Source organism: Coenobita brevimanus, chromosome 56, assembly GCF_032717465.1.
Source record: "Coenobita brevimanus isolate Jiangsu-jjx chromosome 56, ASM3271746v2, whole genome shotgun sequence".
Classification (NCBI taxonomy): Eukaryota; Metazoa; Arthropoda; class Malacostraca; order Decapoda; family Coenobitidae; genus Coenobita; species Coenobita brevimanus.
In genome coordinates this window covers 24159564-24170952 of record NC_137009.1, presented here as the reverse complement: position 1 = coordinate 24170952, position 11389 = coordinate 24159564, and the positions used below count along the sequence as shown (strand labels likewise).

The 11389-nt window shown below is 39.1% G+C and overlaps 2 protein-coding genes across 2 annotated transcripts; both read right to left on the bottom strand.

Moving 5' to 3' along the window:
* Positions 1–3913: 3913 nt before the first annotated feature.
* LOC145401663 (protein FAM200C-like) lies at positions 3914–4291 on the bottom strand. The gene has a single exon (XM_080273853.1). It carries the CDS (start codon positions 4289–4291, stop codon positions 3914–3916), a length of 378 nt encoding a protein of 125 aa, XP_080129979.1.
* A 96-nt stretch (positions 4292–4387) lies between these two features.
* On the bottom strand, positions 4388–5095 carry LOC145401662 (protein FAM200C-like). Its single transcript, XM_080273852.1, has one exon. The coding sequence runs from the start codon at positions 5093–5095 to the stop codon at positions 4388–4390; it is 708 nt and encodes a 235-aa protein (XP_080129978.1).
* Positions 5096–11389: the final 6294 nt, after the last annotated feature.

Here is an 11389-nt window from a genome sequence, read left to right as displayed (position 1 = left end):
TTTTTATCTTTTATTTTTTTCCCACTAAACACGATGTGTTGTTTAAATGTCATAATGTTTCCTTAACTGCAAACAAAGGACTGTGTTATTTAATCTGGTAACGGAAAGGGCAAAGTAAGCCCTCAGTTTTTTACATCAGTACTCAAAAAACAAAGAGATAAATAAATAAGTAAATAACCAGGCCAAAATTACCATTTTCCAGTTCACTGCGATTATATAATTTAAATTCGTTGTCAGTGCTTCGGGGACTTTTTTTTTTTTTTTTTTTCATCATGCGGGGTATCCTTCGAAGTGAAGGGATTAATTAAGGCGTTTATCTCTAAACCTTCTAATTTAGGAAGTATCTCCTGGGCAAAATTAAATCGTCTGAAGACAGGATGAATGAGAGAAAATACACTCTCTGGGAGAAGAGAGTGAACAGAATGAATAAAGTCACATATGGGAAGCGGTGGAGAGAGAGAGAGAGAGAGAGAGAGAGAGAGAGAGAGAGAGAGAGAGAGAGAGAGAGAGAATGTTAACCAATTACAGGTTCCGTGCGTCACGTCAGGAAGGGTGAGTCAGGGTCACCTACTATATAAGCTGGAAGGGGCGTGGGGAGAATCAGTTGAGGCCACACCCACGCCTTGGCCACCACACCTACACCTGCTGTTCTTGTGAGTATAGATGTGTAGGCCCCCGTCACTGCCACAAGTGTTATAGCATTATCTTACTGCTGCCCCCGGAGATATACAGGAGTGGGCAAAAGTATGGAAAATGATAGATCAGGGAATTATAGGCAGAACATGCATTATCAAGATGGGTCTAAATCTCAGCCGTTACAGGACTACAGTTACTGATACCTTGATGGGAGAATTAAGCAGAAGACTATTTTAACCCATACGATCACCAGTAATTGTAGTCCTGGGACGGTTGAGATTTGGATCTATGTTGATATAGTTTTTTTTTTTTTTTTTTGTAACTCAGAATTCACTCATGTATCACTTTCTAAACTTATGAGTATGCTCATCATTCCCGGGCCACCCTGTATATAAATGGTTCACTGTGATAAACAATTTCGTGGACTCATCAAACTCTGGCAATTACCTTTTATTCACGGAATCAAATGTATTATTAGGTCGCAAATTTGACCTTTGGGACTATGTACAACAAAAGTATACTTTGTCAGAAATTATAAAGGGTAATTTATCTATCTACTTGTCTATTCATTTATTGCCAGAAGCCTTAATCCCGTAACATATGGCTACAAACAAATCATCACGTCGCTGTGTCCTCTGCCAAAGAGAATATAGTGAGTAATACCCCTCGAAAATATTTCAGAAATACTTTGAAAATTAAATGGTAAAATGGCAAAACGCTTCACAAAATGCTTACCAGTCCACCTAATACCCACGTCATGGAAATATACGTCATTCTCCTTCATGTAATAGTCTGCGTTATCTGTATTTCGATTTTATTTACTCTGCCCACCATTATATTTTTATGCATCTTGGGGTAGAAAGCTTGCAGTGAAGAGTTAATGAAGGCTATATCTTTCCCTTCCAGTTGGAAAATTCTAACTTAGAAAATCGTCTGGAGACAGCATGAAGAAAACGAAAACAGAATACTTAATTGGGCTAAATGGGTTAATATGCATCAGACTAAAGAAGTTAGACCATCAAGGCAAGTCGGATTTTGCAGTGGCTATTGAATATGTGACCATATTCACATAACTGACCAAACATTTGAGGACACTAAAAATGTAATAATGTTTTCATCACCAGCCTAGTAAATGAGAAAATTGACAACAAAATCCGATTACTGGTACTCATATTACTAACGAAGTAATTATAAATAAGTGAAGAAACCTCTGAGCATATCAATCACTACTGAAAGAAGTTATTTGATTCTGATCAAATTTCTTGTCATAAGAACAATTCCTCAACTATCCATTAGGCTATCCATACCCAGATTCCTTAATCATAGAAGGGGTGACCACGAACAAGCCACCTGCATGCAACCCAGTACTCTCGAATCAGGCTGCCCTCTATAACCTCCACCATCCTCAATCTCATGCCTCACCATTCCATCCACCCATCTCATTCCAAGATGAATGTCCATTTCCTCTTCAGTTAACCCCTCCGCGCCGGGCTGTTTATACCGCCGTCACCCTCCCAGTACAGGCAATTTTTCCAAAGTCGCTTGTTTTCAACCCTAAATACCACAGAAAGTGTAGCAGTTAGGGAAACAAATTAAAAACCATATTACTCATCAACTCTTATTCTTGCGAATAAAACCACCCCAAGGTCTGTAACTGGTCGCATTGATGAGTAAGGATGTGAAGAAGATTCAGAATTTTTGGCCGCAAGGCATGCTGTATTTATGTGTTGATGGTACTGATTTCTGCTTTACTCTCAACGTGATAACTTCTCCATTACTGGATAAAATAGACACAGTTGCATTCAGGACATGCTCTGTGGCACTATCACATACCTCTTTCCTAGTATCCATGGACAGAGGCTTGGCAGGGATGGATGAGGCAAGAATCCACATTAGGCTGGAACACAATTAGATGAGAGACATAAGAAAACCTCGTCCTACACATGACAGAGTCACAGAGATGACTGAGGTATGCTTGCCTTGGGGAGGCTAGCCCCACCCATTGATTATGAGATCATGTGGCGGCAACTTCAAACTGTGGCGCGAAAACACTTGCGTTTATATCAGTAACCCAGCAGCCCCGATCCACCAATTTTGCATCAGATACAACCATCACCCGGTGCTTAGCGTTTAAACATTCCCCTGGACAATTTTCTTCCCTTCCATTTTCCTTCTGGACATGACAGGTTGAGAAACCTGTGGTCATCAATTGCATTAGTTTCTTGCTACTGTGAGACAACTTTTCTCAGCTTGGGTTAAGCTTCATTGGAGGGATTGGATATAGTCTTCACTCACAGGTGGCTTTCAGAGGGTGTTGATGTTGCTGCTGTTGTTGTTGCTGTTGTCGTTGGTGATGATGATGTTGTTGTGGCTCTAGGCCAGCATTTCTTAACCTTTTCTGACCTCAGGACCCCCTGTAGTCAGGCCTATACAGTTTAGCACCCCCTTGCATGGCACTACAAGTACTACAAGGATGAAGTAAAACAAGTAATGTACTCTTTAATTATTTATTTTGTTCAGTTTCCAAAGAATAAGGCATCAATAAGTTCAATAATAAGCAAACTCAATCAGAGAAGATGAAAATGGAACAAAACATACACCCATCAGTGTGATATTTGTTGCTGCTTTTGGACCACTAGTTTGTCCAAACTGAGGTTTAGAGTTGGCTAAAGACAGTTCTGGGCTTTTGTTTTAATTTGAAGCATGGCTGAAAATGCTTTCTCACACAGATATGTATTTGGAAATGGAATAATAATCTCTAGTGCTGCCTTTGCTAGTCCAGGGTATGCCACCAACTGGGCACTACTGGTGGGCGATACCAGCTGTTTCATATCGATATGATACCGAATACTTTTTTGACTAGTATCGGAGGTACTGATTACCGATCCCGATACCTTGACCTTTGCTTAATGCTTTTTTTTTTTCATATACAGTATAGCCTACGTGTGCAAGCACTGCTGTGACAGTGATCTCTGGTCAAATTCAGTGGTGTGACTGACTGTAATTAAGTACAGTCACATGCTCGGTGATGTCGGACGACAGAAGACAAAGACACCAGGCTGCCAGACGCAAAAATGTTATCCCCGCCTTTCAGTGGACTAAATAATTATTTCTCTGCATACTGAAATTACTTAATTTCTCCTAAAAAATTGCCAAATTGGAACATTTTTCTTTAGTATTCGAAATATCCATACTTAGGCACCAGTATCGATACTTAAGCTTAAATACTAAAGCTGGTATCGAAAGTATCGATATTTTGGTATCGATACGCCCACCCCTACTGGGCACACCAGAAGTCAGACAGCGGTAATGTTCGAAATATTGTTTGACAACCCTGGCCCACCTGCAGATCGATTTGCTTCTCTTTAAGGTTGCCACCCTCACTCATGTCTGCCAGGAAGAGCTGCTGTATCCATTCTGGAACTGTGCGATCCTTAGGAAAGTAATGTGTCATGGTGGTTTCAAGTTGTGAGAGGTGAGCAACAATGCTTTCTGTGAGCATGGGCCTGACTGTCTCATCCCCGAACTTTTCGTCCAGGGTAGGAAAGTTTCCAACATTCCTTTTGTGGACAATACGCCTCCAAATTGAGAGCTTCATAATGAAGGCTTCTACCTTCTCAGCACAAAGAAGACCGTTGAGACCCACTCCTTGCATGGTCAAGTTGAGGTCATTCAAGTGACTGAAGATGTCAGCCAGATAGGAAAGAGAGAGGATGAACATTTTATCTTCACATTTTTCAGTAAATTTATTTTAATACTCTTGGAGGAATATGGCAATCTCAATATGGAGCTCTGCAATACGGGTCAGTATTTTCCCTCGAGAGAGCCAGCGTACTTCAGTGTGGAAGAGAAGTACTTCATGTTCACTTCCCATCTCCTGGCAAAGGTGCTTGAACATTCTGTGCCTTAAAGGGCGACCCCGGATGAAATGTTCAACTTGAACACAAATATACAGAACTTCCTTGAGGTGAGGTGACAACGTCTTTGTCGCCAAAGCATGACGATGGAGAACACAGAGCATCACTATGAGCTCTGGTACTTTCACTTTTACCAAAGCAGCGAGATCAGATCTGCTCCCAATCATGGCTGGGGCACCATCTGTGCAGATCGACCCTACCTTCACCCATTTAATGTGATGCCTCTCAAAGAACTCGTTCAAGAGGCGAAATACATCTTCTGCCTTGGCCATTGTTTGCAAATCTTGACAGAAAAGGAACTCATCTTTCATTCCACTATCCATGATGTGCTGGGTATACATAATCAATTGACTTATCTTGAAAACATCTGTCGATTCATCCAAGTGCAGGCTGATGCGGATGGGACTGTCCTTAATCAACTGAACGACTTGGTCCAAAATGTCGAAGCTCATACATGCCACTCGTCCTGCAATGACGTTATTGGAAAGAGGCACTTCCTTAATCTTCTTTGCTGCATCTGTTCCCAGAACCAGCTCCTCCATCTGAAAGGTGCATAGCTTGATCAGGTTTTCCGGAGCAGAGTGCGAAGCCTTCTCCCTGATGCACTGGTATGCTACTTTGTAGGAAGTTTGCACAAGGGGTTTTTACACTGGCTTCATTACAAGTCGAGGTAGCATACCTTTCTGGTCATACCTAGCCCTCTTGGCTTGCAAGGCATCGAAAGTTTGTCCTTGTTCTGCTGGATGCTTTGCTTGGTATTCTCGAAATCCGGCAGGCTTCAAATTCGAGTTGCAAAATAATGAAATGGCAGGTCATGCATTGTGCTTGGTCTTGACCTCTACGATTATCCAGGACGTCAGTGAAACCATACTTGATATATTCGTCACTCCTCTTGTTTTTGGCACTGTGCGGTCACATATATCTGTGAAGAGACAAGATGTTATTAGCAAAAAACACAATGCAAAAAAATAAAAATAAATGAGAACGTGCAAAATTCTTAGCCAGCAAATATTTTAATAAATTTATTGAACTGAATTAAATAAATTTAATTAACTGAAAAGAATATTTGTTGAATGGGCATTATACATTTGCTTACAATACTGTTTAGAAAAAAAAAAAAAACTTAATGGGGAAATCAAATACCTTTCAATACTGTAACTGGAATCTAGAGTGAGTGTGTAATTCAGGAAGCTGGCGGTTGAGCTGCACTACATCGACAGCCAGTGGAGTGCAACGGGATGGTCTCACCGCAAAGCGAGGGAGTGCACACGTTTCGAACATGTACCAGAGAGCATAGTGACTCCCATTGCCTACAATAATTGGAATGTTCACATAAACAGCGGCTTCTGTGGAAATGTTCTTAATTCTAAAATGATCGAAATATGGTTTAAAAGAATGACAAATAAGAAATTACAGTCTTTTCAAAAAGTATCAATTTATTTATATTTTCGTATAACTACCGGGAATATAGGCCTTACGTGTGGCCCCTTCCTAATAATAGAATATATAAATTAAATGTAGCACTGCACATAACAGAAGCCTTTTCCAGCCCCTAAAATTTATTTCAGCACCTGCAGGGGTGCTAGCACCCCTGGTAAAGATCGCTGCTGTAGGCTCATCTGAATATGAGACTAGGGGAACGCAGGATTATTTTTTTCGACTTTCCCCTTCAGTCAACCATTCTCCTTTCGGGGGACAGGAGGTAGTTGAGGGACGATTTTATGGCCATACAGTTAAGCCACCCAATAACGAAAGCGTGCATCTCCAAAACCTTTCACAGGATAATTGATATAATCTGTAGACGTTAAGAACAAAGTGCGTGAATGTGTTATCGTAGTAAAGGAGGTAACATTTATTTATTCATTTTTATTTTTCTATTATTTTCCATGTGAATCTTGATTTTTTTAAAAATCAACATCCTAGTTGCAGAACTTCTCTTGGATTCTATTCAAGCTAACGTCAGGCAATATTAGTACCATGTTACTCATACAAGTTTGAAATGTTATTACTGTACAATTTTTACTCTAATTGGGCCTGAAAAAGCTATTTCAGCATCTTGAATGCTGAGCCATAACACCGGATTACCACTGGAATAACATGCTAGTCACGAAGCAGTGTTATGGACAGGATGTAGAACCATAGTACTGTATTTTTGCGCCATTATGTTCCGAGAAGTTCCAAAAGGATGAAATATGTGGTCAAGTTAAGGTCAATAGATAATAGTACCATTAACCTTCTGTTCGTTAGGACACCCCTAGTATTATTATTTAAACAACTCAGTATAATATTCAGTTGAGAGATATGAGAACCTGAAAATCTTACGAAATTGCAACAGGGCATATCCATTAACTTGACACAGGGAAAACAATTCGCTATGGAGGAGGTTTTAGACCTTCTTATCACCTATGTTTTACTAGTTTATTTCTGAATGTAGCTCGTTAACATATACTTTTTTGTTACTTCCCTACCAGCCATGTTCATATCACAGATATATAAACAGGCGGATATTATTTACTTGAATTATACAAATTAAATGACCAAGGAATAAGTGCTTGAAGACCTACTATCTCAGTGAAAATAAATCCATAGTATGCAGGAAAAATATGTAAAATTAGTTGGAAACGAGGTTGCGATGCTGCAGAAAAACATACTCTTTAGATCATGCTGGCTAAAAGTTGCCATCTCTCCATCTTCAATGTTGAGCCGTAACAAGAGATGAACCCTATAATATAATGCTAGAGCTATGGAAAGGATGTAGAACCGTACCACTGTCATTTTTCTGAATAATGTTGAACCGTATAGTTGTATTTCTGAATAACGTAATGCCGTACCATTGTCTTTTTCTGAACAATAATGAACCGACCATTGTTTTGTTTTTTTGTCACTGAACTCGTGAAACTAGCAACTAAAGGACGAAGATCTGGGCCACGTTAAGGTAAAAGAGCTATACAAAAAATTCATCACTAAGATGGCATAGTTTAAATTCATGTGCGAACTTAAACAATTATACTGTGCAAAGGAGATATTTTTTAGATCCAGAAGAGTTACAAGCTGCCCTAACCAACATCTTCAGTACAAGAGCCCTTTCAAGTAGAATAAGATTGTGTGGAGTTAACAAGAACATGATAGCAAAGACGTGATCGAAGTCAAGCAAAAGGAATGAAGGGACTTTCAAACGTTAATCCAGGTGACGTACTGTTGTCACACTACTGATGTCTCCTGACGATTTTGTTCGGCTTAGGATAGACTTTTCGAACTGCAAATGTTAGTTACATCCGTAAAAAGCTCCTGCAGAACTAGAGGCCTTTCATATGTTTAAAAAAAATCGCCTGGTAGCTGCAGGAATAAACTGTAATGGACGTCACTCAGACTGAAGATGTTAAGATTGGGAAAGAAAATATATAAAACACTTGAGTACGTCATTTTTATATAATTCTTACCATCCCCTTAACCTTTTGTTATTGCCCGCATTTACCAAGGCGAGGCGAAACAGTTATTGTTAGATAGTTGTGTGTGTGTGTGTGTGTGTGTGTGTGTGTGTGTGTGTGTGTGTGTGTGTGTGTGTGTGTGTGTGTTAGAAACATACCTAGAGTTCCAGTATACAGTGTATACATGTCCCAATTGCTACGGGTTGCAAAGGCAAGTACAAATTTGGAAATCTCTATACAAGAAGCCAACAGATCGCAAGAAAATTCCTCAGTCAAGGATTTTTCAAAACAGAATCACGTTAAGACTTTAATGAAAACATATCATCGTCACTATAATTCCTTCAGACACCTGAAAGGAGGAATACATAATCTTACAAGAGAAATATTTGATACTGCTAAATATACTGTAGTATCCCGGGGCCGTCAACGGGCAGAGAATGCTCACGGGATCCCCCCTAGCTCCGTAGCAAATAATACTACAACCAAAATCAATTATACCTACCAACCTGGACTCAAAAAAAAATTCCTCTCAGTGACAACGACCAGTTACACCTACAATTTAGACTCAGCTGGGTGAGACTTAATTGACAGTGACAATAAGAAACCATTCCTACCAATCTGAACTCCACTGGAAATGTCATATTTGTCCTATCTTTTCATATATGTGTGTGTGTTCTTACCTAATTGTAGCTTAACCCGTCACGTCCCGAGCTATTTCGCTCCTCCAACGCCCCCCAATTCCAAGCTATTTTGGAAAAAAAAATTTTTTGGCTAAAACTTCCACTTTTGGTGAGAAACATAGAAAATTCATAGAGAAATCGCTCACCTGAGGTTTAAAATACTCGATACAGGTAGCCGTACCTCCTTACCTTACTGGGTTTTCTATCAGGCTGGCCCCAAAGAAAACGAGTTCTATGAGAGGGTAACTAATCCACAGCACTCATAAATGGTATTTATCTATTTATTTGGTATGAATTTATATGTAGTGAAAGAGTATATTGGTTTTCAAACAGTAATATAGGCATTATAAGCATTGTTTCACTCACTAACTCATCAACATACCTGACCTTTTTTGGCGACATTACCTGATCATCATTTCTGACTGTTTCTTCCACTAATGCTATGTAAACTTTGTCCTCCACATTGTCATCGATTGGGGAATCACTCTGGCCCTGAAAGTCTTTATTGGCAAGGTCACTGGTAACAGGTGAATTGCCGAGACAATGGCATGCAGGGGGGGGAGGTTATGCGATGTAAGGCATTGTCCCTGCCTGGCATCTTGCAGAGGAATAGAGGAAGGTGTCCCGTGTATACGTACGAAAAATCACACGCTAAAATTGAAAATTGTGCAAATTATGAACCTTCAGATGTACTGATCTCTACTGCAATCAGTTCTACTTGTGAGGGTATATCTAGTTCTATATCTTTGACTTCCAGGTTTTTCTTAGTTAATATTATTATTCCTCCTCCTTTTTTTAAATTCCTATCTCTTCTCCATATATTGTATTCCTCTAAGTTTAGGATGCCATTTGATATCCTTAGTATTAATTTTGTTTCAGTTAGGCATAATATATGTGGTTCATTTTCTCTGATATAATCAATCATCTCTAATAATTTAGATACCATTCCATCCACATTTGAGTACAACTTAATCATCTTGTTTATATACTTGTCATGACATGGTTCTACTACCTTCCTCGTTTTATTCCCTCCTGTTTATGTACCACTTTCGTACCTGCAATCCAATTACTTTGTAAAATAATGTATTCTTCTCCTCCTCTGATCTTCTCTCATTTTCTGTTTTTGCTTTCTCCCTCTTCTCTTTCAGTAATTCCAGTTCCTCTTGTGTTAGGCATCTTTTTATCCATACATTTTTGAACTCCTCTTTTTCCATAAGATTCTTTGCATTTTTTAGTATCTCCTCCTCAGTGTTTACACTCTGGAAGGTTACCTTTAGGGGCCTTGATTTGTTTCTCTCGTATTTCCCCAACCTTTTGTGTTCCTCTAAGTCTTTACTACATATTTCCTCTGATACTTCCTTCAATATTCTCTTTACATTTGCTATCTCCTTTTTGTGTCTTCAGATCTTGTTTCTTATTTCTTCCTCTTCTATACCAGTGATTACTATAGATTTGTTGATATCTACTGAATCTCTGACTAATTTAGGATTGTTTTAGATTATTCTTTTCACTTCCTTTTAAATGCGTTTTTCTCCCACCCTTGTTTCTAAGTCTTTCCTTACTTTCACCATTTCAGCATAAGTGGTTTCCACATCATTTTTGTAGCTTTGCACAGCTTCATTCATCTGTGTTATCTTCTCCTCAGTATCACTGCTCTGATCTATCAGATTGCTTACATACATAACTGTCTCTATCATTTTTGAACTCTTCCATAATACTCTCATGGTTGACTACTGTACTTGCCATTTCACTAATTTTCCTCCTAAGTGAACCCACTTCTACTGTCAGTTCTTCTATTGCTGTGTTTTCTTGTTGACCTCCTTTCCTAATTTTTCTATTTCTTCCTTTTGCAAGTGTATCTGTTTCTTAATTTCATCAACCTCATTCTGAAAAGCCACCTCTAGTCTGTGTATTCGTTCCACCAGTTATTGTGAGTCTCCATTTCAACCAGTTCTTGGTAGAAATCATCATCCTGTTTTCTACCTTTATCCCTTTTCTTTTCCAAATTTGCTTTATTAAGTATGTGGCCATCATACAGTACTAAAAGCACATATACTACTTACATTCCCTGGTGCAGTCATAGACTAAACAACTGATCAGATGATTGTGCGCATTCTTGTGCTACTTTGTTTTCTTTACTGTTTGAACAACAGTCTTACTATATTAGAACACTAGTCTAACCTGGTACAGAGCTTGACTCATATAAAGATACTAATTTAGGTAATGCCATTGGCCAAGTTGGCCAGGTCTGGAGTGGTGGCGACGTGCGTCTGCTCCGCTCGGTGCCTCGTGTGTGTGTGTGTGTGTGTTCTTACCTATTTGAATCTTTAAAGGAATGAGTCAAGCTCGTACTGTCCCGTGTATTAAATATTTTCATCATACATATCCATAAATTTATGAATAGTTTGGGCACACACTATTTCACTCAGTAGTGCATTCCAGTGATCAATTGTCCTATTTGGGAAACTGAATTTCCTTACGTCTTTAGCGCCTCTCTTTTTATGTAGTTATTTGCAGTGTCCTCTTGCTGATACTTCCTCATATGTTACATATTTATGTCTATTTTCTCAGTCCCTGAGATGCATTTATGTAGCATAACCATGTCTCCTCTTTTCCTTCTCTCCTGTAGTCTTGGTAAATTCAATTTTTCTGGTTTTTCTTCGTAGCTTAGATCCCTTAAGCTTGGTGCCATCTTGTAGCGGGCCTTTGCAATTTGTCAAGCTTATGT